The sequence below is a fragment of the Platalea leucorodia genome (genome assembly GCF_965183815.1).
Source record: "Platalea leucorodia genome assembly, chromosome: 1".
Lineage (NCBI taxonomy): Eukaryota > Metazoa > Chordata > Aves > Pelecaniformes > Threskiornithidae > Platalea > Platalea leucorodia.
This window is the reverse complement of record NC_138823.1, coordinates 37,810,561-37,838,154: the sequence shown is the minus strand read 5'-3', so window position 1 is coordinate 37,838,154 and position 27,594 is coordinate 37,810,561. Positions and strand designations below refer to the sequence as shown.

The following is a 27,594-nucleotide window of genomic DNA, read 5'->3' as shown; positions in this document are numbered from 1 at the left end:
AGTGAGTTACAGCTTCTCTCATAGCATTCACTGGATATATGTGGTATTTTACACAATACAGCAGAGTTGGAAGCATCCTTGTCTGGTTTCCTTGCTTTCTGGAACTCAGCATGTGCCGGTTATATAGACCTGCTCCCCTACTTTTCTGGGGCACTGTGTGTAAGTAGGGGCTGCAAAAACAGAGCGGTGCTTGTGTTCCTCGGAGGGCAGAGCCTGCGCTGTTCGTCATAGGCCTGCAAGAAAGGAAAGGTGCTTTGTAGTCCTGGTTCCCCCCCTGCGCATCTCTGTAACAGTGAGGAACAATTTGGCCTTTAAGCAATACTGTCCTAGAGGTGTTTTTTCTATTTTCTGTAGCTGATGGTTTTAAAAACTCTTAATGTATGCTGATCTAGTGTAATATACCTTTTTCTCCAACAGTAGGAAATTATTTTTAATTACAGAACTAGAAGGTATCTTTTTTTCCTGGGTTAAATGGTCACAACTGATGAAAAATTAATTTAGATAGTTATACTAGGCATTGTATGTGAAAATTTTGTAGTCCGTATTTGATGTATTGAGAGGCAATGATACATAAAAGAGCTTAGGGGTTATTTTGGATAATCACCTTAGTGTGAACCATCAGTTCAAGGCAGTTGGAATAGTGTCCTGGGCTTTACTATTAGTAGATGTATCAATACAGGCAGAGAAGTTATTTTGCTCTTGCACATGACACTGGTGAAACCACTTAATATATGAAGTCCAGTTTTTATGTCCATGTATCAGATGATGTGTGGAGATACTAAAGAGCTTGAAGGAGCATGAAAAATGATGCAGACAGAAGGCGCCTTCCTATACAAAGTTTATGGTGCCTAACTACATTTTTGAAGAGAATAAGGGATGATGGTTTAATCACTTGGTATTTGAAGGCATGCACAGAAGAATTACCTAACACTGTCAGGACTGTTACTCTGATTAATGAAGACACAGTAGCCTCCTTTATCAGTTGATGACATGCAAATTTAGTTTCAAAATTAAAGCTTACATCTGCAAGCAAAACAGTAATTAATACCAGACAGTTATCCTAGGATGGTGCTAGTGCCTAGTGCTGTCCTTAGCCATCAAATTAATCAGCTGTTTTTCAGAAAGACTTGCTGTAGTACCATTTCCAGGAGAATTTTTCTATCATTTAAGACATGACTGTTCTGACAAAACACTTGAAGTTGTGAGGTTTGTTACTGGAATCACGTGAAGATCCTTTTTCATGGGTGTTTGGGGAAATGGGTTATCAACACCTTCATAATGATTGCAAATCTCTTGCACTTAAGACCTTCAGCTGGCTCTGTATAGAGGAAGACGTTCCCTCTCCCTTTCCTCCCCAGTGCAAGACCGGTCAGATATGTTGTAGAGTGTTTGTATCTTTATTGACTCATGTGACATTGGCCTCAGCAAGAATTAGAACAGAGAATAATGTGAAACAATAAGATGAATAGTTGCAAAAGAAGCTTTATTTGGCTATTTGATCGATAAGCTTTGAAAAGCTCTGAAGACTAGAGCAGATTTGAGTGCCTAATTTTTCAGGCTGTTCTCTGCCTGTTTGTCTTTCTTATTCTTTGCCCTGAGACTTAAAATTGTTTGGTTTCTTGTGAACTACTTAAATGTTGTAAGAAATATTGTCACCACTGACATAAAGGAGCTTAGGGCAGGTGATCTAATTGGGCTTCCTGCCCTCTCTGTCTGAAATCTACCTATTGCTGTGTAATGGGCTGTTATTAGACGAAATTACGTTGGCCCTCTTCTCTCTGTTGATTTCTTCAGAAAGTCACCTAACAATACGTGATTTATTATTTTTTTTTAATTTAGTTACAGATAAGCACCAATTCAAACCTGAACACATGCTGTACAGATTCCGATATGATGATGGAACATACTACCCAAGAAATGAGATGCAGGATGTGATCTCTAAGGTACAGAATAGAATAGTTGCTATTAATGGGAAGAACACATCAGAAATGGAGATTCTGCTTGAAGAATAATGTAAAATATTATGCTAGGATAAATAACATCCCCTCATGCTTGCCTGTCTCTATATTTATGTGAATCAAATTTAGTTTTCCATTTGTAAGGGAAGATTTTGGCTTGTTGTTCCACGTTTTAAGTACAAAACTAAAGTTTGGGGTTTTTTTAGTTATTTTTGTTATTTAATGGTTTCATATGCAGGATGCATTGCCTGTGTTTCTGGGTGATTCTGAAGCCGGTGTTTGTCTATTGTATTTTTCAGTCCATTTTAATAGATATGAAGCCATACATAGGAAATTGTTTTTAATTTTCTCTTAAATCTGAGTTTCTTTTATTAGTGCCTTAGCAAGGTAGTAAATCTGCAGTCATGTAGACGTTTAAACGCAGATAGGTAGTGCTATGCATCGACACTACTGAGCATAACAAAATGATTGAACAAAGTTGCCTTTAAACTCATTAATATTCAAACTTGTCATGATTTTGAGGCAGCAGAAAATGTCAACATTTGGGTATTACATTACAGTGTTACTCACTTTTCTGCTGGCATTTGTTAATGTAAAGTATATCTAGAAAAATCTTCAATACTGAACTACCAGGCACAGCAAAGTAGGATGGAATCTAATTTGACACAACTCTTAGTTGTTATACATGGTGGTTCTTGCATGTTATAAACATAATTGTTTTTTGATAGTCTGATAAGGAATACTAATGTGATTTCTTTTTTTAAACAATATTTTCTGATGGTAGTTTCTTAAACTCCTCCAAATGTTTTAATTTTTGTTTTTAATTGAAAACATTTCCAATCTTTGAATATTCTTGCATTTTTTTTAAAGTTTATTGGTTAGTTATAATTTCAATTTTTAAGTAAAGTATTGATGCATATGATCAAATGCAGTGTTTTTTACTTTAATTATTCACTTTGTGTGTAGAATAGCAACCAGTGACTGGGAAAACCTTAATGCATGGAAATATGGCTTTATCTTTCAGGTTTTGTGTACTTTTCTTTCAGAGTACTATACCTTCAGAATTTTTTAATACTACCTTAAAGCTAATCCTTTTTGCATGTGTCTCAGTGAATCTTAGATTAGATTGGAAATGTTTTAGTTCTCATAATTTATTCATCAATATTCTTATCTGGAAATATTAAGTTTTGGCACGTGAAAATATACAGAAATTTGAACAGACTTTATTACTATTTAAATGAAGTGCATTTAGAACACATAGGCTTCCTTACTGCATCCATTCCTCTTAGGTTCTCTGTGGTGTGAACGTGTGGTTAACTAACCTCATCTTTGTCTTTAACAGGGTGTACGACTGTACTGTCGCCTTCACAGTCTGTTTACCCCAGTAATTAGGTGAGTCCAATTGGGAAATCCTTAGAGAGTCATTTGGAAGAAGTATATAATCTGAAGATACTGTGTTTGAATGTAGGAGCCTAACCCATCCTTTCAATATTGGTCTCTTGGGAGTAATCAAACAAGATTGAAGGGCTATCAAGACAAAAAAGTATAACTGAATCATTGAATGACTGCAAACTCTGTTCAATATGACCTTTTTTTATAGACTTTTAGAGCCTTCTAGGTCCTGGTGGATATGCTTAGATGCTTACTGTATATATTAATACACTCTTTTACTAATACTCCATTACCTCATTTGGAGAGTCCCAGCTGTAACAAGACAACTGCCTTTATGCTCCAGTGACATTATCGCCCAAGTAAGATATGGTCAGCCCCCTCCTTTCTGTCTACACTGAAAGGTTTGACTTGCTTTTTTATTCCAGAGGCAACTTCTGAACAATTACAAAGCGCTCAATTCATGCTTGTACTAGCTTGTTTATAAAGTTTTTTTCTGTTAGGCTCTTTCTGAGTTTTTGTTTGATTTTTCTAAATTGTTTTGTTTCGTTTTGTTTTGTTTTGAACAGGGATAAAGATTATCACTTGAGAACCTACAAATCTGTGGTCATGGCTAACAAACTCATAGACTGGTTGATTGCACAGGCAAGTATACACCTTTGGATTTATGTGCGTCTTGCATTTAAATTCTAATTTGAAAGGTGGTGATGTATTAAGCAGAATAACATGCAAACACTTTGTGTAAGGGTTATTAGAACAGCGTGTGTAAATGAAATCCTCTTAAACTAGCAAAGTAACAAATCAGCTGTCAGCAGCCATGCTGTTCATCCCTTTTGTGCTTATCTTCCTTATTTGCAATTGAACTTTAGAAGTTTTAATGAGACTTAGCTTTGTGGTTCAGCATGTAACATTGTTCATGGCTTAAAATGAAATGGATAGGCTCTGAAAACTCAAATTACTAGCTAGATGGATAAAAGTCAGTACCAATTTGCTGTCATCAGTTCTGTTTTATTTTAAGCAAATTAGGAACAAGAACAGGGTATCCTGATCACTCAGTCAACATGCACCAGTTTTATAGAAGTTAAAAACTTTGATACTTTTAGATTCTATTATGTTCAGATTTTATGGAGAATGCAGTGTTACTAAAATGTTTACATACTTATGTGGAACTATAAAGAGGTATAGCATATACACATGTATATACTGTTTTATATGTATGCTATAAATGTGTATATATAAAGGTGGCAGTGGTAAATATAATCTACAACCATTGCTGGCCCTGTGAGGTTATGCCATTGTGCATAGACTCCATTTTGCTGCTATATTAGAATATATTAAAAAAAATCTTCTATGGTTTAACAGGGGGATTGCCGGACGAGGGAAGAAGCTATGATATTTGGTGTAGCTCTTTGTGATAATGGGTTTATGCACCATGGTAAGTAAATATATTCTGTACAAGATATGTTTACTTTTTGTTTAATGCTGTCTACATAGTAGGAAGGAAATGCAGGGCTGGTAAAGATATTCCAGAAAGGATAGGAAGTTGTTTCGTTGTATCACTGAAGAGACCTATGCTACAATCTTAAAGAAAAAAAAATAGCTATTGTATACTCTGAAAATTACTTTCAGTCAGTTTTATAGCATGCATCGAGAGCTTCATCCTCTGAAGTATTTAGGAGAGGAATTTTTATTAGCCACTTCGAAGAAATTTCTTAAACAGGTAATACATGTTTGCACAGATGAGATGATAAAAATTGAGGAAATATGTAGGAAAGAAAGGAGGCATTTTTGGAGGAAGGAATAAAGTATGGAGAAGCGTGACTTTAAAAAAGTGAAGTGGTGACAGTAGGAGAAAGTGGACTGTAGAAAAATGAGAAAATCATAAGGACAACAGAGAACAAAGAAGAAGGGAGAGGAGAGCAGAGATACGTGCAGTACCAAAAATGAGGTGAACAAGGTCACAGTTAATACCATCAGAGGGAAGATTTCGGTGAAAGGATTGAAGCAACAGGTCATTTACTGAAATGGAAAGAGGAAGAAATGATTTTTTCGTCAGCTTGTTTAGAGGAGGGAGAATTAACTTCCTCTCTGGCTCTGCTTGTTCTTTTTCCTTTGATTTTTAAACATGCAAACTGCATCCGTCTGCTCTTCTAGTTTCTTCCACATCCCCACCAAACCCATCTCTAATACTGAACCTGGCATGCTTCACTACCTGGAGAGTGCCAGAGCTTGGTGGTGAGCATCTCCAGCAGCTGTCCAACAGAACAAAATCACGTTTTTAAATCCATTTTAGAAAAAAACTGTGCTTGGCATTTTCACTAAGACCATGTCAGGTTGTCATGTGTCTTCCTCAGCTTGGAGAAATCCAGATGTTGTAGTTGAAAATGAGCTTAGTGATACTTGTCTGTAATGGATCCAAATAAAAATTATTGTTTATGTTAAAAATTAAGATTTCCCTAGATTCACACACATAAATAGTTCGCTAGCATTTAATCTGTGTACATGCGTTCAGTATTATAAGGCATGATATTCAAAAGTTCGAAAGAAAAAAGGGATTAATATGTGTGGTTTTGTGTCATACAGTGCTAGAGAAAAGCGAATTTAAAGATGAACCACTGCTGTTCCGTTTTTATGCGGATGAAGAAATGGAAGGGTCAAATATGAAGCACAGACTCATGAAACATGATCTGAAAGTAGTGGAAAATGTCATAGCTAAGTCATTATTGGTGAGTGAAACCAAACGATTGTGTGTTTTGAGGACTAAAAAAATTGGTCGTAGTGACAATAAAGTATCACTGTGTATTGTTATTTAATGGCAATATACTTTAGCTCTTCTTAATGTCTTTCTGAACAATATTTTGAACAATTTTATTTTTCAGATTAAATCTAATGAAGGCACCTATGGTTTTGGTTTAGAAGATAAAAATAAGGTGCCAATTATTAAAGTGGTGGAGAAAGGATCAAATGCTGAGGTATCAAGTATTATAAATTATCTTCCCTATTTTATTGACTTGATCACAGGTGTATGTTTTGTACATCAGTTGGGAAAATTTATAGTAGTAAAAGGTAACAATGACAACTTTCCAAGAACACTGTGGCTATGGATTTTTTTTGGGGGGGGGCGGGGCGGTTGTTTAAAATAGAGCTCTGACCGTTATCAATACTCACTCTCTGCTCAGGTAAATTGTCGTATTGAGTGGTGATGTAAGAGGTATCATTTTATTTTTATACATTTTATAAAATTCCAGTGATGACATTAATCGCAATTGGAATAAACATTTTTGGTACAATATAAAATGGGTATAAAACTAGTATGCTAGTCTGAGTTGCACTTGATATATTTCATAATAAAGGATGTATCAAGCTTTGGATAAAGCCCAGGATTTGAGAATCTGAATAAATTACAGCCTCTATGTTTGTTAGTATTGCTTTAGATGCTCTTTGGATAAATTCATATTGTTCTACTGAACTGCATGGGAGTCTCTATACATGGAAAGATAAAGAACAAGTCTCCTCCATGAGAGAAAAATTTTAGACACGGATTTCAAGCCTTTTTAAATTTCATGGTGGGATAGGAATTTAAAATAAAAATAGATATAGCAAATCAATAATATAATACAGCCACAGAGCTATGTCCAGGGTGATTTAGCTCTATTACCTTTGCATGGTTCCGTATTGTCTTTTCCAGCAGTCAAGTTCTGCCCTGATCTCAGATGGCTAATCTGTGCCCTGAGCTGCTCTGTGTACTCTGGCCATCTGAGCTAGTTATGGTTTCTTTCTTGTTTAGAGTTTAAAAACTGTACACAGTTTAGCTTGCCATGCCTTTGACTCAAGGGCTGTGAAACTTCTAAGGATGTTGTTTTGTTTTGGAACTTAATAAATATTCAGTTACTAAAATATTCATCAGGTCTTACCTTACAAAAAGAAGCTTTAGTTCCTTTAGAGAATGACAGATGGACAAATAAGGTAACATCATAAAAAAGTAAACTGGCTCAGTGAAAGCAGTTGTGTTAATTACTACAAATATTAACTGATATTGTAATACTGTCATGAAATATTGATTAAGATTAGGGTCTTGTATTTACATCTCTTGAGAATGAGAGTTTACTGTACCCTTCACATCAATTTAACCAGTTCTAGAAGCGTTTTGTGGTGTAAGTCTTTTGTGCGTGGTATGTGAAGCAGGCATAAAGAATGTAAAGAAAATGTGCGTGTCATTATTCCTATTGAGGTTGCATGCAAGCAGAAGAAAACACAATGTTAGTGGTTATAAAAGGCAAACGTGTGCACAACTGTTATTGTTTTCTAGATGGCAGGCTTGGAAGCTGGGAAGAAAATCTTTGCCATTAACGGCGACCTGGTTTTTCTGCGACCCTTCAGCGAAGTGGATTGCTTCCTGAAAGCATGTTTAAACAGCAGAAAGCCCCTGCGGGTTCTTGTGAGCACTAAACCACGGGAGTAAGTTGTCATTCCTTTGGGGGAATTTTTACAAACTACAATTGGAAGTGAATTTTAAAAGACCAGTGGAACTTCAGACAGCACTACTGTAAAGTTATTTTAAATGCTGTATCTAATCTGATTTTATAAAGTCAAGCAATTTGATCTGCTTTGATTTTGTTTTATTACTTTTGTCAGTCAGCAAAAGCAAAACACAAGTGCTTTAGATCATCAGCTCTGCCACTTTAAATACATGAAGGAACCGCAAGTGTAAATGAGGTTTCCTTGACTATATGGACAGTTTTGATCACTTATCTTTCACTTTGTTTATTAAACAAGTTCCCCTGTCTGGGGATTAGTTGCTGGTTTGGCAGAAGCCGGACTCTGTGATCTAATGGGCCCCTTCAGCATGTGTGCTGGTTGTGTAAACAGCAGGAGCAAGTAAACAGCTCCCGGTCTTTATATAAAGCGATGCATTTCTGTACACAGTTTTGACCATTCCTACCTGAATGCAATTTTTGTTACATAAAAGAAATACAAAGTGAGGCCTAATTGCTGGGTTCAGTAAGTATGTAAATGGACATAGGTCTATTAATAAAGGTAATGGAGTTGTTACTGGTTTGTACATACCAAAGAAAGAGGAGAGTATTTTTAATCAAATTTTGCAGGGTAAGGAGGAACCATCCTCTGTTCCCAGATAGCACACGCAGAGTGCCTTGGAAATGGCTCTGGTTCAGTGGTAGAATGGAGACGTATTTCTCCTGTTAATAAGCAAAGCTGTCTTGAGAAATACTACGGCACCCAGAACGGGGAAAAGAGCGAAGAAAGAAATATGGCATAAAGATGATCATCTGGAATGATACTCCAAAAGAACCCCCAAACGAGCAAACAAAAACAACAACAAAAAAATCCCCCAAACCAGTAGATCATAGCGTTGCAGCAAGCATAAAAGGCATATCTTGGCCTTTCTTTAATGTAGATCGTGGTTCAACTTGCCAGTGAAAATGTGGGTGAATTTCAAGGTTGACAGAGATGATCTAGAGAATGAAGAGTTCCGAGGAGTTGAAGAATTTGTTTCTCAGTGCTGCCTGCTTTTTGTCGAGAGCTGCTGCTAGCACAACTGTGTTGGCAGAAGAGACTGTTCTCTCCTAAATTCTTAGCCTAAGCTGCCAGTGATGGTGTTTCATAGCTCATTAGCATGTTCACAAAGCATTTTCAGAATGAAAGCATATAGATTGCATCAAACTTAGTTAATATATAAGTATGCTAAATGACGCTATACTTATGAAAATATTTCAAATGAAGTTTATTAATCTCAAGAATTTTTTAAAAATGTATAGACTTCAGTGGGTTTTGGATCTCACCTCTGCTGATAATTGTCTCCAAATGCTAAACATTATGTATACCAGAGAAAAGTGAAAGTACAAGAAATGATACAATGATATTATGCAAAACTACTTGTAAATCAAGTTCATTACAGTCCAAATGTATTTTAAAATCACTTTTCAACATCAGTTTAAATTTGTCTGCTTTTGCACTGGCGAGTGGAGCTCGGGGCAAAGATACCTTAAGTAATAATGGAGCTGGCTCTGGAAGTAAAGGCTGCAAAGTTAAATCAGTGCACCCTTATGCATGACCTAACTAGCTCTGATAAGGGCTAATGCAGCTGTGTTGCTTTTTCTGGAACTTGAGCTGATGTCATGTAGATATGCTTACTTTGGGTGAGCTCAGGGCTTCATTTTAAGGAGTAGATGTGAATTTTGATTCTGAGAAATGTGTTTTTGTTGGTTATGTTTGTCAGTATGTTTATTATTGTTGCACTTAGACCAAGTGGGAGTCTAGCACAATGTACTTAAAAGTTATATGAACACTAGTAGGCGATTCTTGCTTTACAGAACTTAAGACTTTGCATAGCTGCTCAGAAAAACTGCAACAAAATACTTTTTCAGTAAAACTCACCAAGTAGACACTTAGTTGTTAACAAAATGCAATACGGATCCAGTCTCTCCAGTCTTCTGCAGCTCATCTGACGAGGCCTGGCGTGATCTGTGATCTCCAGGCTCTGTTCTCTTGGCTGAGAGACTGCCTGCCTTCCCAGGGCCTTCAGTGTTGCTGTGCTGTGGCGGCTTACCCAAACCGCAGTCCCTTTGGGAGGAATTTAAAGCTACGGTGGTGCTTTGGTTGTAACCGGCATATTGAATTTCCTTGCGAAATAGTATTGCCTTCCTCTGATTGGTTTCAGTATCTCAGCTTGCTCTTATTTCTGATGTCAGTGGTGCAAAGTGTCTGGAATATGAATGGTGCTGAACCTGAAACTGTGAATTGAATCAAAGTGTGGAGTCTCACACCCTTTTAACCTACTTATTGCTGTCCACTTTTATCTTGAATAACAAAATGCTGCCTTTTGCTACATTCATATTGAATCTTTGCTTCTATCAGGACAGTGAAGATTCCTGACTCTGCAGATGGACTCGGATTCCAAATCCGGGGCTTTGGCCCATCAGTTGTCCATGCTGTTGGGAGAGGTAAGCCGTAAGAGCTCTCAGCGTTAGTGGTAAATATACATTTAATATCAATATGACGTGGCTGAGATAAATCAAAATTAGGTCCAGTGATTCAGCTTAGATTCCCCCCCCCCCAAGTAACAAACAATATTAAATAAAATGAAATAAGATTTTTTTTGTGTGTGTTTTTATACTTTGTAAGCTTTGGATAGATTTTCTGGCTTTTTTTTAATGTATTTATACGAATGTAGGAAAGTTAAGGCTGTGCATTCTTTACAGACTAAGGAATAGCTGATGGATGCAAAATCACCTTCTCCAGTGAATGGGCACTGGGACCCACTCACTTCATGAGCGTTAATTTGTCAGGTGGCCATGTGATTCTGCAACGTTCTGAAAACATTTTACAGAAAATGCACTTTCCACAAATCTTTTCAAGGGTGCTAGTGACCTAGTCTGTCTTAGTAATTACAGATGTTTCCTCTAAATACTGTTTTGTCCGTTTTGTGATGTGATTGTCAAATGCTTGCCATCCCTAACTCAGTATGTTCTTTACTGGTGCACTGGCGATAAAAGCAGCTGAAGCATTCTTTGTTGCTGTCGCATGTTGTTAATGGTAGAGCTGTACAGTAACACTGTATTTTCAGCTATTGTGTCCTTTTTCCCCCCTCCTCTGTTTGTAATTGAGGAATTTAAAGTGAACTGATCTGCAAAGCAGCCAGATTTGAACAGCGGTCAATGAATTTTTTTCTAGGCTGTGGTGCCAGAAATTAGATTTTCAGGAGAAAGTCTAATAAACTACAGACTGTTGAGCTGATGTGATAATTATTTCTGCACCTGGATCTCAATTCAACTGCCTATCCCTATTCATTAAGCACATACTTTATTCCAATTAGCCTCAACAGTATATAAGTACTTGCTTGTGTGGTTTGCTAAACCTGAAAGATTTTAAGCATATGCTTAAATACTTTGCTGAATTGGGACCTTGGGTTTTTTGAAGAGAGGTTTGGTTTTTTTTTTGAGAGAGAGTTAATAAGGCCTATTTAAATGTTTCTTTTTAAATCTTTTGAGGGCAGGGGGATTGCAATAGCTGGTAATGGTATCATTTCCAAAGACTTTCTTTGATATTCGATTTAAAATGCAGCTATCATCTAACCTGATAGTACCTAAAATGAGGGAAATCCAGGTATGTTCTTTAAGTCATTTCCTTGTCAAATATGCTCAGCTGACAGGTCATGATGTAGCTTTTCTATTTGTCAGCCCTGCAGATTCAGTCTAGACTGTTCTTTCATAGCAGCTAGCTTCTGCAGCTGAGCCTTATAGTCTCTAGGCAATAGATTTTGACTTCCCTGGCATCTTTGTGGCAGTATCAAGAGAGACATAAGGAGGTGAATGATCAGGTAGCTGGAACTAAGGTCATACTCCAGCAGGCTGTCTTTCAGGAGTGGGCTTGAGTCACACTGAAAAGACCTGGAGACAGCTGCTATTTTTGTAGCACGTATTCAATGGATAGAAGATTTTCCTAAGGTGGTTGTTCCATTGTGAAAATAAATTGCCGAACCATATATTTTGTGTTGCTCAAAGAGAATCGTTTGTTTTGTCTTTGTTCTGGACCCCCCCCCCCATTAAATTTGAGGGCTCCTACTTAATTGTCTTTGGGTATTTTGATTAAAGCTGTAAGGTACTCTGTTCTAATTGAGTTGGTAAAAAGATCAAAATAAGAACAAAATCCTTGGAAATGTCTTTGGGTTTGGATATTTCACTTAATGTTCAACAAGAAACTCTAGTATGCTCTGATACTTCTTTATGAATTGTCAGAAAGCTTCTGTTTTGTATGTAAAATAGAGATACCTGAAGTAGTCAATAAGCTCATAAGCTTGGGGCATATAACAGAATTCAGAATAAAAGCGGTCTAAGTTATAATTAGTGAGTTTCAAGCTAGAGCCTTTTTATCCTGTTAAAATCCTTCTCTTTAAGACAAATTTTCCACATTTTCATATTACTAATCAACATTTGTTTTATAAAATAGCCTTTAGAAAATAGTTTGGTCTCTTTTTATGGAATCATCTGCTGGGAAACTCCATTTTCTTGGAGTCCAGCTGACTGCAGAAGCACCCTGTGGTCAGCGGAAGTATGTAAGAATCGGTGAGAGCAGATTCTGATTAAAAAAGGAGGCTTTTGGACTCTAGGCTTTAAAGGAGATGTTTAGGAAAAGAAGTCTGTTAACTGTGCTGGGTTTTTTATAGGAACAGTGGCAGCTGCGGCAGGTCTCCACCCTGGCCAATGCATAATCAAAGTGAATGGAATTAATGTCAGCAAAGAGACTCATGCAAGCGTTATTGCTCATGTCACGGCGTGCAGGAAGTACAGGCGGCCAATGCAGGTACGTCTCGCTTGGTACCCTTGCAGATTTTCTTCTAACTTTTTTTTTTTGCTCAAAATAAACAGTGTGGTGTGTATCTCTGTCCCCATATTTGTTGTGTTCGAGTGTGATGAGGGAAAGGAGTGGTGAATAAAAGTGAAGGGAAGCCAGCTGAATTATAAAAGCTGAAGATTGCTCAATATATTGCTGATGTTCCAGGTCTATTTAATTTCTATATTGAAATAAATCTAAGCTTATAGCTAATTTTTTTTTTCATATGGTATTTTTAAAGGATTATTTCAAGTGTTTCTGCAGTTCTATGCAGAAAGCATTACGAGGTATATTCTCATCATGATGGAGAGGGATTTACACAGCTTGCTGCCTGCTCAGCAGCATGAGAAGGCAATGCAAAAAGCTGATCTTCTTCCAGAATTTTGTAACACTTCAGCACACAGAGAGTAGAGTGCACATATTCCATCTATAAAAGTCTCTGTGTTCCCATTGCATTCCAGTCTTGGGAATAAACATACATTCAAGGACTCAAAATTTCACCTTTTTAATATAAGCATGCAATTTTTATCTTTTTCACATTAGTATAGGAGAAAACCTAAGGATTCCAAGACACAAATTTAAGGAAGAAAACCAAAACCAGCTGGATTCTGTAATATAATTTTTCCAAGTCTCTGCAAATTTTTCATAAACTGTGAACCAATATCATTAATTAACTTCACAAACTCTTCCAGTGCATGTTAACTGAGAAGAAAAATCCAATTAAAATCAAGAGTGAAATCCTTCTCCCACACCTGCTGCATAGATATGAGATAAGAATTATAAGTAAGAGTGAGTTAGAACTGTGTCATGCAAATTTATGAAAATGTTTGTCTGGGTGTTTGTGTTCAAACTCCAGTACAGAATTGAAGTTGTTACATAGCGTATCAAGCTCAAACTCACCTATGCTTTAAAGGAAGATGTGCTCTAGTAAATAGAGGGTGTTTTGTGCACTAGTAGCAAAACTGGTTAGAATAAAAGATAAATTAAATTCTTTGTAGCAGGTGTGTGCTCTCTGTGTGTAAGTGTGGAGTTCCTACAGAGATCAGTGACATCCAAAGAGGATTGATTAATGTAGGCTGGCATGAATGCCTTGACATGCAAAGTCACTCTGTTTTGTTTTTTTATCCACTTGTGTAATATGTTGGAGTACATAACTGTTTTTCCTATACAGAGTATTTATTTCAATCTAAAAAAGTAGCTAATCATAATTCAGGAAATCACAAATAACTAAAATCCCCCAGACTGACAAGAAAAACTTCATTTAGGATGTAGTGCTATTAAATGCTATGGGAGAACTGTCTAGACTGAAATAAATGGCAGTGTTCCCACTGGTGTCAAGACAGCTAAAATTTCATTTCCTATTCAGAAATTTGGGGTTTTAATTATTTGGAAGATAACTATGGATTTTTCCTATTTTCTAAGTACAGTGCATTAGCCTATCATTTAATTAACACGGCCATTGCAGTCTTTCCTGTGGTTGGCAATTGCATAATTGAAAGGGGATCTTTTTCTGTTTCCTGAATATTCATTCCACTTCTCAGGGTGAGGAGTCTCCCTCCTTGCCTGGAGAGTGAAGTTTCATTTCAGATTCTTGCAGTGTGAATAACCATGTAACTTCTGTTGGACAATGTTTATATTCTTTCTGTCTTGTCTGGATAAAGAAAATTGAAAGCAGATTTTACTTCTTGGAATTACGTACAATTTCTTTGCAGTGATACTAATCATGGTGTGACAGATTTATGCTTAGTTTGTGCCTCTGTAATGCTTTTGGAGAACATTGCTCCAAATCATATTGCATTATATCTTGTGTTAACTTTTGAAATAGGGACTTCCAGTTTAAGTACTTAGTCCTTCTATTAGGCCATATTAAGTTCAAATAATGAAGGAACCCTTTGACATAATGTAAATCTCCTGTTAGAGATTGGCATGGCAGTCTTAATGCTGCTCCATAAATGAGCAGTAAGCATTCCGGTGTAGCTGCGAAGAAGCATGGGTTTCAAAAGTGTTTCTGTCGATCAGCTTGTGCACAGGTGTCTTCCAACAATCAACAGAGAGCTCTGAAAGTTAAGCTTCCTTATTAAAATATTTCAGTGCCATTGAGTGAAAAGTAAGGCATGGATGAATCTAGGAAACCTAGAGAGAAATAGTACCTTAATCATACAAAAATTTAGTTATCTATGATTAATGGGATAAAGATAGCAGCTGAATATTGTATATTAGCAAAGCATAATTGGATGTACTTGGCATTTTGCTTGAAAATTGTAACATTCAGCTTAAACTTTTGCTATCCTTACTTAAATTTGAATTCTTCCACAAACTTCTTTTTAAAGTCTATGAATTCAGATTAGTCATAATCGTGCCATTTATTCTGCTGTAGCTGTTGGAGAGGGAGTGATTAACTGACTGTCAAGCTTCTTTTGAAGTGTAAGGGGAAGAGTAGTCTGGAGATGCCATACTTGATAGGCCCTTCCACAAGGATGTGATGGGCGTGTGGCTGAGTACGTGAGAGGGGAGAACAAGATGTGAGGCGTACACGTGGCTTCTTCATAGGTTGCATGACCAAGACCCCATTCCTGTGCTCACGTATCACTCAGTCACATAAGATGCTGGACTTTTGGGGCCTGTGAGTTTGTCCTTTTTGGGCGTTTTCCTAATCTGGGGGAAAAATAAAGAACAGCCAGTAAAATAACTGTAGTAAAGGCAGATATAAGTAATAAAGGCTGGAGTGTACATTCTTCTTGCCAGTGACACATGGGTGATAGATTAACTGGACATACTATATCTTTGGTTGGTATTCCATAATATTTGCCAGCAGATTTGTGGACGCACAGCAGATTTAGCAAGGCAAAAATGGGTTCTCTTTTATTTTTTCACGATTTCTTGTCTCAAGTATTTTTCAATCTGCAGTTTGATTTGAAATGTCTTAAATTACTTTTGGCAGAGGCATGAAACTGATGGATGTCATGTTGTCACAGATTTCATACTGTCTCATGACAGTATACTCTGAAATAAATAAATTGACAAAATGCTTCAGATAGTTTTAGACAAAGCCAAAATTCTCTGTAATTTTCAAAATATTATTTTTAAGTTGGAGCTCAGAAGGCAATAAAGCTGATAATAGGGAATTAAAGCAACTATTTCATGTTTGAGAGTAATGAAATAAGTTGCTATCAGTTGTACTTGCAAAGCTTTTCCTAGCTTTCTTTTTTTTGTTGTTTTTTAGCAAGATTCTATACAGTGGGTTTACAACAGCGTTGAAAGTGCACAGGAAGATCTTCAGAAAACAAACACCAAGCCCTCTGGAGATGATGGAGGAGATGCCTTTGACTGCAAAGTGGAAGGTATGTGATGCTTGTTTTGATTTTGTTGTTGCTCGGAATGTTTGTATAGTAGCAAGGAAAATATAGGCAGTGGTTTTGTTTTCAGAGAGGAAATTGCAAGCAGACCATAAGATGTGTTTTACGTAAGGGTTTGCTTTTTTATGTATTCTAAAGATGTAAATTTGACATGCTGTTCTCTGAAAATTATTATACTTCCCATTTCAAGAAAAAGCTTCTGTGAACACTTTAGGGAAAATCTGTTCAATTTTCATTCATAGGATACATAATTCTAGGAATTACCTGGTTTATTTTCACCACTAGTAATCATTTAAGGCTAAATTAGATGCGTTAGTCACTACTGCATGAGAAATAACAAATCAGCTATCCTTCAGATTATTTTCAGGCAATTAACATTTAGATAAAGCTGCATTCATATGCATGATGGTAATTAAAGAGACAGTTAACATATGAACTGTATTTATGTTCTCTGGGTAAATGCTGATATTGTGGTTTCATTTCTGAATGTTGACACTTTTCATGGTCATTTTCTTCTAGTTTATTTAGAAGTTCTCCGTCTTCCCTTTTTTTGTTGCTTTTTCATGTCTCTGGAATATAAATGAAATTGAGTTAGTTCCCTTCAATAACTGTTTGTAAAGAGAGACTACCGTGACACACAGGTGGTGGAGGAGCCAACGAGGAGAGGTGTGCTGCTGGACCTTGTACTAACAAAGAAGGACTGGTTGGGGATGTGAAGGCTGGGGGCAACCTTGGCTGCAGTGACCAGGAGGTGGTTGAGTTCAGGATCCTGTGTGGAGGAAGCAGGGCAATAAGTAGGATTACAGCCCTGGATTTCAAGAGTGCTAACGTTGGCCTCCTCAACCGATTTGTGTTATTTTCTTTATTCTAGAGGTAATTGACAAATTTAACACTATGGCCATAATTGATGGGAAGAAAGATCATGTGAGTCTGACTGTTGACAATGTTCATCTGGAGTATGGAGTGGTTTATGAGTATGACAGCACAGCTGGAATAAAGTGCCATGTGTTAGAAAAAATGATTGAACCAAAGGGATTTTTCAGCTTGACTGCAAAGGTATGAAGCAATTTTTGTATGTATTAATTCTTACTATGCTTAATACCAATGGAGCAACATCTGTCTTTTGCTTATTCTTAGAATTACATGTATTTCATTTAATATCTTATAATTGGTAACCTTTATCCCTCTGATATTTTGGACAATGATTGTGTACTCAGGAAGCAAACTAAGTTACGGAGTGGTTATAAATTGAGCCTCTAAACTGAAAAAAATGTTAAAGAACTTTAAAGTCTTCCATTCCTCCTGCCCCTCTCCCTTTTTTCTTAATTATCAAATAAAACTTGAAAGAAAGTCAAAGTCTCACTGAAATGTCAAAACTTGGTGAAGGTAGGGTGTAGTTTCCGAAAATCATTTAATCTAATCAGAATTGCATGTGCAACTTTAAAAATCTGTTACAGTAAAAGAAAGTAGCACAACATCTGTCTTTTCTGTGTCTGAAAGTAAAATAAAGCTGTGCATATACAGAAGCACACATTGGCAAAATCACAGAGGAAGAAAAAAAACAAATGCAACTTCAGAGTTTACTTTGCAGTTTTTATGTTGTGAATATTTCCAAATGGTAAAATCTGTGATTGCTATGAATGGGATGTGAAATTTTTTATATATATCTGGTATTGTCTGGTTCAGATTGACAAATAATGTAGTAATACAGCTCTTTTACTAAGTCTGTTTTTATCTTTTCATACATGCATGCTAACAAAGTACACTTAATAGAAGTATGAAAGCCAAACTTTTGGGGAGTGTATTGATGTCTGCAAATTTCTTTTTCTGTTGATCTTTCCATCAGAAGTGTAAACTAAAGTACTAATCTTTTACTGAAATGACTGAGGCATGGGCACGTGTTTCTTTTCCCTGACTTTGCTTTGGAGCAGGTCACATTGACAGACAGGAGAGTAACTTCTTGCACCATCATCATGAGATTTGCTAGAGCTGGTCTAGTCAATGCTTCAAGTCATTGGCCTGAAAGATACTAATTCTTGCTGGAATTACAATTTCATATAAAATGTTTAAGGTATTCTTTCCTAACTGCTTAAGAAATATTTTTCCATTGTTGTATATGGAGTAGTTAAGTAAAGAAGTACTTCCAGCACACTGATTCTTAAATAATGCAGCGTCATCACCCTTAGCGTTTAGGCTGGCTAATTAAATATTTAGAAATTATTAAAAAACAATAAGGAGGTGTAATTGACTATGTTAGAAAAATGTAAAGTTTAGATTAAGTGATAGTGGTCTAAAGGACTACAAAAGGTCCACCGGTAGAAAAATTAGGTCCCCTAACTCAAAGGCAATAATAAAAGTTGTAGTGGCACTTCATCAGATATAACTGTCTGCAAATGGTTTTAAATACTCTAAACATAAACTTCTTTGTGTGTTCAGTGAGGTCTTATGCTTCTCTCCATATTCGTCTTTCTCTCTTTGCTGTGTATTTATCGTTGCTTTGCAGTTTTAAACATGTCTATTCTGCATCATACGTAGTAGGGGAGTGAAGTAATTCTGGACTGCTTTCCTATATTGTGCAAATCTTTGTGTTAATTATTATGATGAGAAAGTATCCAAAGTTGTGCTGCAAAAGTTACTGGGTTTGAATGCACTTATTTTAATGTACAGCTGCAAAAAGAACCACTTGAATTATTTAAATTTGTATTATTTATTAGACCTGACATAAAGGAAGCTCAAACGTGTGGCCAAAGTGACTGGGGTGTTTTAATACAGTAATTAAACACTGTAGCAGAAGAGTTAAAGGCTTTCCTTAATTCATCCTGCTGGGGACCTGAGAAAAAAATTCACTCGGAATTCAGTCATTTATAATCTGTGACTAAACTTCAGATTTTGCATTCCAAAATTTCTGTACATTGTCATTTTTTTCTAAACTGCTTGGTCAAGCTTATAAATTGTGTATTACATCTGTGATAGTGGATAGTATAATAATGAACTGTAGCAGAAGTGAATTACAGACATAAGTCCCATGATGGATTAATGCTGTATGTGTTGTTCGTCCAGACTTCCTCGAGTATCTCTAAAATGTGTGCCTTTTCTTATTGAGGTGCCTCAATCTGGATTTTGGGTGCCTTTGTTAGGAGGTTATTTTGGGTATGTTTTTCAAACACATCTTCAGAGTTGGACCCAACCATCAATAGGCATCTCCCAAGTTCCATAACACAGTGGATTTCAATGCCTGAAATGTAACTAACTCCAAAAAAAGGGCTATACACTGCCTTCATCTCTTCAACATGCCTTTCTTTCAGTTTTCTCTCACCATCATTTGCTGGTGCTATTTCCATCATAGCAAGGCTTCAGTCTTTGCTGTGCAGCATAGCTTATTCTGTTCCCTGTTTTCTGTTTATATATGCAGAATATACAAGAGGATAGTACTCAGTTTTCTTGTATGCTTTTTCAATGTGCTAGTATCGCTTATGCTGCCAGACCAAAGTTTTGCTACAAGTAATGAACTAGTTCATCAGCTTTGCATAATATGCGCTGTTCGAGTAAATGCAGCAGATAATGTATTTCATAGGAGAGCCGTAGTGGTTACATTAGTAGAAAATTAGTAGTAAATCCATTATCAATGTCATGAGAAGCCAAATAAAAGTACTTATTATGGGTATAACTTATGCAGGGGTAGATTTAAAGAAACCTCTTTGCTTCACCAGTTTCATTAATTGTTGTTATGCAGCATTGTCTGTAATGTTAAAAGGCAACCTATTATCGGGCTTTTCAGCTTTAATTGTAAGGGATGATAAGTGAAGGGTTAAGTAAGGGGTTATCTTAGTCATCTTATTTCATAATGTACTGCTCTTGTTTTTATTGTCTTAGATTCTTGAAGCACTGGCAAAAAGTGATGAACATTTTGTGCAGAATTGCAACAGCCTCAATTCCTTAAACGAAGTGATCCCCACCGAGCTTCAAAGTAAATTCAGTCTTATTTGCAGTGAGAAAATTGAGCATATCTACCGAAGAATCTCTAGTTATAAAAAGGTACAACTGGCATGTCCTAAGCTTGGTGATATTTGTCTTTTAAGGGAAAAATGGGGGAATGTGGTACAGTTTGAATAACTCTTCAAAATGTCTATTGCAATGACAAAAATATGGCTGAAAGTTTAGCTATTTTGAGGCATGAATGCCTAAAATGAGTAATTGCATAAATTGTTTTCAAACCGTGCTCTTTATTATCCCCTTTTTAGACACTGGAGAGATCATATCCTCTCTTGTGTTCTGTGTTCAGTTGTAGATACAATCCACTGCATATTTCCCACAAAAGGCCCAGCATTCTTGTAAATGCCTTAAACCAATACTCTGTTGAGTTTGCAGATGTTTGTTAACCAAAAATGAAGCAATAACAGCAGAACTGTTTTTTTCCTTCTAATGCGTCTTAATTTTAAATACCAAATTGATACCCTTTTATTCATCTTTTATGCCCTTCAAATTGGTATGATTTTTCTAGCATGACTATTAATAGTAATAACTCTGTAAATTGTAAGATTAACTTGATTTAATAAAACATTATAGCACGGAAAAAAGGAGAAGGTGCTGACTTTCACACACTTGAGATCTAAATTAATGAGATGTGAATGAATAAATAACCCACAGTATGACCTCTAGTTGCTGTCAGTGTATTTCTCTATAGTTGTTTAGCTAAGCGGGGCATAAATGAATCGACCATTTGCCAATTTGTTAATGCAAACTTATTTCCTCATCCTGGCTTCTGGTTCCTCTCCCATACAACCTAATTCTTGAGACTTTGGAACTAGTTTGAAGTAGGCCCAAAATGGCTACATAGAACTGTCTTATCGCAGTTGGGGATCTGAGTCGTGACATTTACGAGCTGGTCTGTTCTCAGAGTTAATATGCAAAAAATTGAAAATAAAAAAAAAGAAAAGGAAAAAGAGGTTCAATGTAGAAGCTTCACACAGTTCTAAAAGTTGCATGGAAAAGAACAGATAATGTTTTCTCATTTTTCAAAGGAAAAGGAGGGAAAACTGTAAGGAAAACCTGTACCTTCAGTAGGATGAAGTCCAAAAAGCAGCTTTCCAAAGACTTTTCAGGGTGCTCTCCAACAAGAAATGGAATAAACTGAGGAGCTGAGTTACAGAAGATGACATCAAAAGGATTCTGATACTGCATTACAAAACATCCAATCTCTGTTGCTTGCCTGAATTATAAACCTCGGTGTTTTCAAATTGATTAAAAATCAAAATATTTTTTTTTTTAAAGAAAATTCATTAGTTCTAACATTAATAATAGTGTATTTAGAGTTCGAGTAACATGTAGGTTGTTTATACCTTTCCTGTAGCCAAAAAATTTGAGCATGATATACAGTCTCTTTACAGGAAGCCAAGACAATAAATGAAATTTTATTGTGTTATGCTGGATATGAAATGAAGAGCCTCAGGGAAGTTTTCATAGTGCTTATACTGTCTAGAAGCAGATACTGCTGATACAAACTGCACTTTCAAGCTCATCTGCTCAAAAATCAGTAGTTTCACAGTTACAGCTTTTGATGACAATTAGTAACGCAATGAATTTCAGGAATAGATATGTCGTTTTCTTGGCAAGGTAAAGGTAACCATAGTTACAGGAGATTTTCGGAGTGCCTGAGCCCGGTTGGCTCCTGGTTTCACTGTGAAAGTTCGAATTCTATAAATAGAAACCCTGTAGATTTCTGCAGTTCCTAGTATTATTATTATCAGAACATTTTGCTCATAATAGACCTCGAGTCCAGTGCCATGAGTCCCAGATGTTTCTCAACACATATATGAAAAGAATTTTGGGCCTGACTTATGACCTGATTAAATCATAGCCAGGCATTTGGTCTCTGTGGAGCAGGATGTGTGGGAGATTGAGATGTGAAATATGTACTGCTTGCAGGAACATTTTCATCATTGAATGTCCTTAGTGCCCTTCTTAACTATTTGTACATTCTTCAGCCTTCGAACAATTCCATAATTGGATTTCTTGTAACCTTCCAGATCTTATTCTGATATAAAGATTTAAATGTAATTAATCAGTCAAGTGTTCATCAGGCTGAAGTAATATGATGCCAAAATAAAGAGAAATTTAAATCCCAGCACAAAAACCTGTTATTACTTAGAAGGGACATACCTTTATTCAACTGAAGTGTTAGTCGAAACTTGACTGATTGAATTTGTACTGACATTTATTAGGGAAGGAACTTTGCAAGTTAACTTTGAAAATATTCTTATGCGTGAGCTATGCTCCATAGCTGAGGTAGGTCTGTGCAGTATTTTGACTGGAGAGATACTATGATTAAAATACCGGGGACTTGGAACTGATTACGTCTTTTCCAGAAAACATTCTCCCCTAACAACAAACTGCACTGGAAAGGACACATTTTGACAAAAATTCTACTTGTGACTGACAAGTCTCTTTTCCAATGGGAGAGCTTGATCTCGTGGCTTTTATGATTCTGAAGTAGGTGTATTTTCTAAGTGTCCAAATTTAGTACAGTTCAGTCTTAGCCATTTTGGGTTCACATCATCTCATCTTAAAAAACAAGTAACTCTAAGCCTGTTTAAGAGTATGCACAAAATTTCAAGTGTTATAGTGAAGGAGATGTGACTAAGCACTGTATTAGAATTAGACCATAAAACAGAGGGGAAAAAAAAATTTCATCATTGCTGAGCTGATATATGGGGGAGAGAAGAGGTGGTAGATCAGTGAAGTCTGTAGAATATGGTGTTTGCAATTTTTATGCTCTAGTGTTTATCAGCTTCACAGAATCACTCAAAATCACAGAATAGTTGAGGTTGGAAGGGACCTCCAGAGGTCTTGTCCAGCCCCCCCTGCTCAAGCGGGGCCACCTAGAGATGGCTGCCCAGGACCACGCCCAGACGGCTTTTGAGTATCTCCAAGGAGGGAGATCGGACAACCTCTCTGGGCAACCTGTGCAAATGCTTAGTCACCCTCACAGTGAAAAAGTGTTTCCTGATGTTCAGAGGACATGTGTTTTGGTTTGTGCCCATTTCCTCTGGTGCTGTCACTGGGCGCCACTGAAAAGAGCCTGGCTCTGTTCTCTTTGCACCTGCACTTCAGGTGTTTGAATACATTGATAGATCCCCCTCCATGTTGAACAGTCCCAGCTCTCTCAGCCTTTCCTCATAGGTGAGATGCTTCAGTCCCTTAACCATCTTAGTGGCCCTTAGCTGGGCTCTCTCCAGTATGTCCATGTCTCTCTGTTTCTGGGGAGCCCAGAACTGGACCCAGTACTCCAGATGTGGCCTCACCAGTGCTGAGCAGAGGGGCAGAATCACCTCCCTCCACTTTCTGGCAACGCCTCTCCTAATGCAGCCCAGGAAACCACTAGGGAGGACTTCAGCCTTCCTGAATATGAAATTCATAATTCATAGCTACCAATTCTATCTTTATTATAGCTTCAGGCACAAATTTCAGAAATTTTTGCAAGACGTTGACTTGAAAACTACTGTCAGCAGGTGTTTATAAATGTCATGTGCAGTACAGCACTGGATCATAGAGCATTTCTAGACTTTCTCCCCAGGAATACACTTAATATTTTATTATGTTGCAAGGAAAATAAATTCTGTCTCCTCGTTACAAGGCTATTTACATTTGTAAATATCATTTACTCTGAAAAACAACCCCTCAAAAATATAAAATGAAGAATATTTTTTTCTTTCCCCTGTAGAGAAAGATGGAAATTATGAAGTCAAGGCATCTGAAGTCAAGGATGCCTGAAATACTTTCAACTTTTGTTTTCTAGTCAGGTACACAGGTTTTGTCAGCCAAGTGCTGACACATCAAAAGCTGTTAATCAAAATTTTGTTTTCTTTCTCACTTCTAGTTTTCAAGAGTATTAAAAAACAGAGCTTGGCCTACCTTCAAACAAGCTAAGTCAAAGATTTCACCACTTCACAGCAGTGATTTCTGTCCAACAAATTGCCATATCAATGTGATGGAAGTGTCTTACCCTAAAACCTCAACTTCCCTTGGTAGTGCCTTTGGTGTACAGTTAGACAGCAGAAAACATTCTTCCCATGAAAAGGAAAATAAACACACTGATCAAGGTAAGTCAGTTGAACTTGAAAGAACTACTTCCAGTGCTTCTGATATAGAGTCTTAAAAGGTAACTGGTTTGGGTTTATGTCCCAAATATTAAAATGAAGGACAAGCCTTTATCAAATCCCACTATTTTTGATACTTAGGTTTATTTTAAAGCATAATAAAGACTAGTCATAATTTCACAATGACTTTTTCCTTAAGTAGCGTGACTGATATGCAAAATAAAATGCAAAATTAAATAATTACCTGAAGTTTTAAGCAGGAAAATATTTCAATGTCTGTTAGGTGTTTTACTAACTTCAAAATGTATGCTGAAAAAAGATAATGATGTAACCTCTTTGGATTATTCCCAGGTAAACTGAACCCCATGATTTATGTCCAACATACCATTACTACTATGGCTGCCCCTTCAGGACAGTCTCTTGGCCAGCAAGAGGGCCACGGTCTGAGGTACCTCTTAAAAGAAGAAGATTTAGAAACACAAGATGTCTACCAAAAATTGCTGTCCAAATTACAAGCTGCACTGAAAGAGGTGGAAACATGTGTCTGTCAAATAGACGAGTAAGTAAATGTTACCATCTGTACTTGCCTTTAATTTTTCCACTGAAGATACCGATAAATCTGGGTATCCTTTTTGTATAGTGTAGGATCAGTGTTGACTTCAGATAGAATTGAAATAAGGCAAAGAATTTAAGTGTAGGTAATATATATTTTGTTCTTTTTCCCAGCGTCCCTGATTTTTTCCACTTTGGTTTGTAGCTTTTCTCTAGAATGTGGAAATGCTAATTATTTTGAGGTGAGAGAAATATGAGGCCCACATGTCATCTAAAATTTCACTAGGAATGGAAACAAAGGGCAGAGGTATAAAAATAGCTTTTAATGAACTCTTCAGGTATTGCTGAATAGTCCTGAAGATGAATTTGTAGGTAAAGCATTTTTCACCCATAGGAAGATTATTAATTTGTTAGACATTTTTCAAAAACAAATTGGCTTTAATGAAGAACTATGGATGTAGGGAGAGCCACTCTTGAGTGATTAGGACACTTGGCTTGAATGTGGGAGACCCAGTCTTATCACAGTTTGTCCTAATTCAGGACAAGGATTTAAAACTTGCTTTTCCATTTGTGAGTTAATTGGGTTGACTGCTAGGCTACTTGCTGTCTTGGGATGAGGATGAAGAAGGATGATAGGTCTTTTAGTTTTGAAAGATCCCATATGTAATGCAAATGTCAGAAATTACTCATTTTGAAAATATAAATAACATAATTTTCTGAGTTTAAAAGCCAGTCTTTCATGATGTCCAGTTTGGAAAAGTGGTGTAGCATTGCTTCTCCTGTTATTTTGAAGACTGTACAATGATTTGTCCTTTCATAGTTATTTCAGAGTGGGAATTTTTTGTACTGCTCTAATAGTAACGTAATGTAATAGTTACACAGTAATAAGTAATTTTAATGTATTACATACTGCAATAGGAATGAAAGTAAGAGCAGCCTCAAATTTTTTAAAGAAAACATTGTTTTCAGTGCCTTTATGTAGTTCTGCTAATTATCATGCTGAAGATGAAGTCAGTTGACTAAATTTAAGATAATTTCAGTGCTCGGGTGCACTTAAAAATTACTGTAAAGCCTGTGTTGTCACTCTTCCTCAAGGAAGTCTGAAAATTATATATGGAAGCTCAATCAATATTTCAGGAAGTTCCAGTTACCAGTCTGCCACGCCTTTCCTTTCCACTCCCTTGAGCCCGTGATGCAAAAACACAGGAACTTCTGAGCCTTTCTTTCATACATGTGTATATATAAATACACACACACACATATATATATACACACATATATTCATTTTGAGTCACAAAGTTGTGACAGTAAACACAAGGGTTCACTTCTTTCTTTTGTAAATTTCCTGTAAGCTGGCCTTGCAGCAGTTCTTGTATAAGGTGCACAGATTTATTTAGCAAATTTTACCTTCTGCTGTTTGTAAAACTGGGACTTTTCATGCTTTATTCCTCACGGACTTTGAGTGGACTGCCAGTGTGTAATTACTGTGGAGGAAAGCGGTTCCATAGAGGAAACAGGATAGCCAAGGGACCTACTTAAATGTGCTGAACAGGGAAGAGGGAAGCCAGGACTATCTGGGTGTGAGCAGTTCAGTAGTACATTGTGTATTATACTAGAACGTAGTTACAGCTACTAATTAACTCTTGAGAGAAAAGTTAGGACTACTAAGAAACAAAAGATAGAGTAGTAAGATAGGATAATCAAACAACTGTACTTTAATTAGAAATATTCATACTTCAGCAGCTAGGAGGAAATGCTTGAACATACCAATCCTTAACTTTATAAAGGCTGTAGAACTTCTGTTTTCTGTTACGACATAGAAATGATAAAATTGATGTCTTTATTTACTGAATTGCTTGTTGTTATAAGCAATCCTCATTATTACAATTTTCTCAGGACAGAAAATATGAACGTGGTATCACAATTGCAAATTTATATGATATTGAATGATAGAAAAATTAGGCTACTAAATGACTCTTTGGTACCCTTTATAACAGTACTCTTGAAAAACTGTTGCTCTTTCATGTTACTAGATGTCTGCTCTGTGTTGAGGTTGGTCATGGTCTCTCTCTCAACTCCCAAAGTCTTGGGGCAGTGTTATCTGCCCAACCTCTCCTATCTGTTAGCGAATGAAAGTGAACTGAAAAACAAGTGTTTCACCTGAAGAGCAGGTCTGTGAGGGCTTGTGGATTATTGGAAGGGAATGTCTAAGGGAATGTTGTGTACTCCTAGCATTATCTTCATAATAACTTTTGTCATGGCTCCTGGATGAGATTGGGTTGCATAAGAAATACAGTGCTGATGGAGCGAGAGACACACACAAAAAAAGACATATATCCCCTTTCCACAGCCTCTCAAAGTTCCACTGACTCCTTGTTCAAATAGTTTAATAGTATCCCAGTACTTCTTTAGTACCATTGCCAGATACCCACCACTGATGCTAGGTGTTATACAGAAATAAGTCCTTCTTCAAGTTGTTTTCTGTATGGTGACTCTGCTGTGTTCTTGGTTTGCATGCACTTAGTGTGCTTCCATGATCCCAGCTTTTTTTTGGAAAGATGCTGTCCTGGTTTCGGCTGGAATAGGGTTAATTTTCTTCCTAGTAGCTGGTATAGTGCTGTGTTTTGGATTTAGTATGAGAATAATGTTGATAACACAGTGATGTTTTAGTTGTTGCTAAGCAGTGCTTACACTAGTCGAGGACTTTTTCAGCTTCCCCTGCTCTGCCAGGTGCACAAGAAGCTGGGAGGGAGCACAACCAGGACAGCTGACCCAGACTGGCCAAAGGGCTATTCTATACCATATGACATCATGCCCAGTATATAAACTGGGCAGAGTTCGCCGGCGGGCAGTGATCGCTGCTCGGGGACTGACTGGGCATTGGTTGATGGG

General features: G+C 36.8%; 1 protein-coding gene across 1 annotated transcript in view; it reads left to right on the top strand.

Moving 5' to 3' along the window:
• Positions 1-27,594, top strand: part of PREX2 (phosphatidylinositol-3,4,5-trisphosphate dependent Rac exchange factor 2) — a gene marked incomplete at its 5' end in the record, with an annotated part of 182,657 nt that overhangs the window by 86,597 nt on the left and 68,466 nt on the right. Inside the window, 14 exons of the mRNA XM_082310168.1 lie at positions 1,840-1,943; positions 3,301-3,350; positions 3,917-3,992; positions 4,710-4,782; positions 5,931-6,073; positions 6,227-6,319; positions 7,657-7,805; positions 10,224-10,309; positions 12,532-12,668; positions 15,922-16,039; positions 16,926-17,110; positions 19,928-20,089; positions 23,931-24,153; positions 24,502-24,709. Coding sequence (XP_082166294.1) covers positions 1,840-1,943; positions 3,301-3,350; positions 3,917-3,992; positions 4,710-4,782; positions 5,931-6,073; positions 6,227-6,319; positions 7,657-7,805; positions 10,224-10,309; positions 12,532-12,668; positions 15,922-16,039; positions 16,926-17,110; positions 19,928-20,089; positions 23,931-24,153; positions 24,502-24,709 — 1,807 coding nt within the window. The remainder of the gene's footprint in view (positions 1-1,839; positions 1,944-3,300; positions 3,351-3,916; positions 3,993-4,709; positions 4,783-5,930; positions 6,074-6,226; positions 6,320-7,656; positions 7,806-10,223; positions 10,310-12,531; positions 12,669-15,921; positions 16,040-16,925; positions 17,111-19,927; positions 20,090-23,930; positions 24,154-24,501; positions 24,710-27,594) is intronic.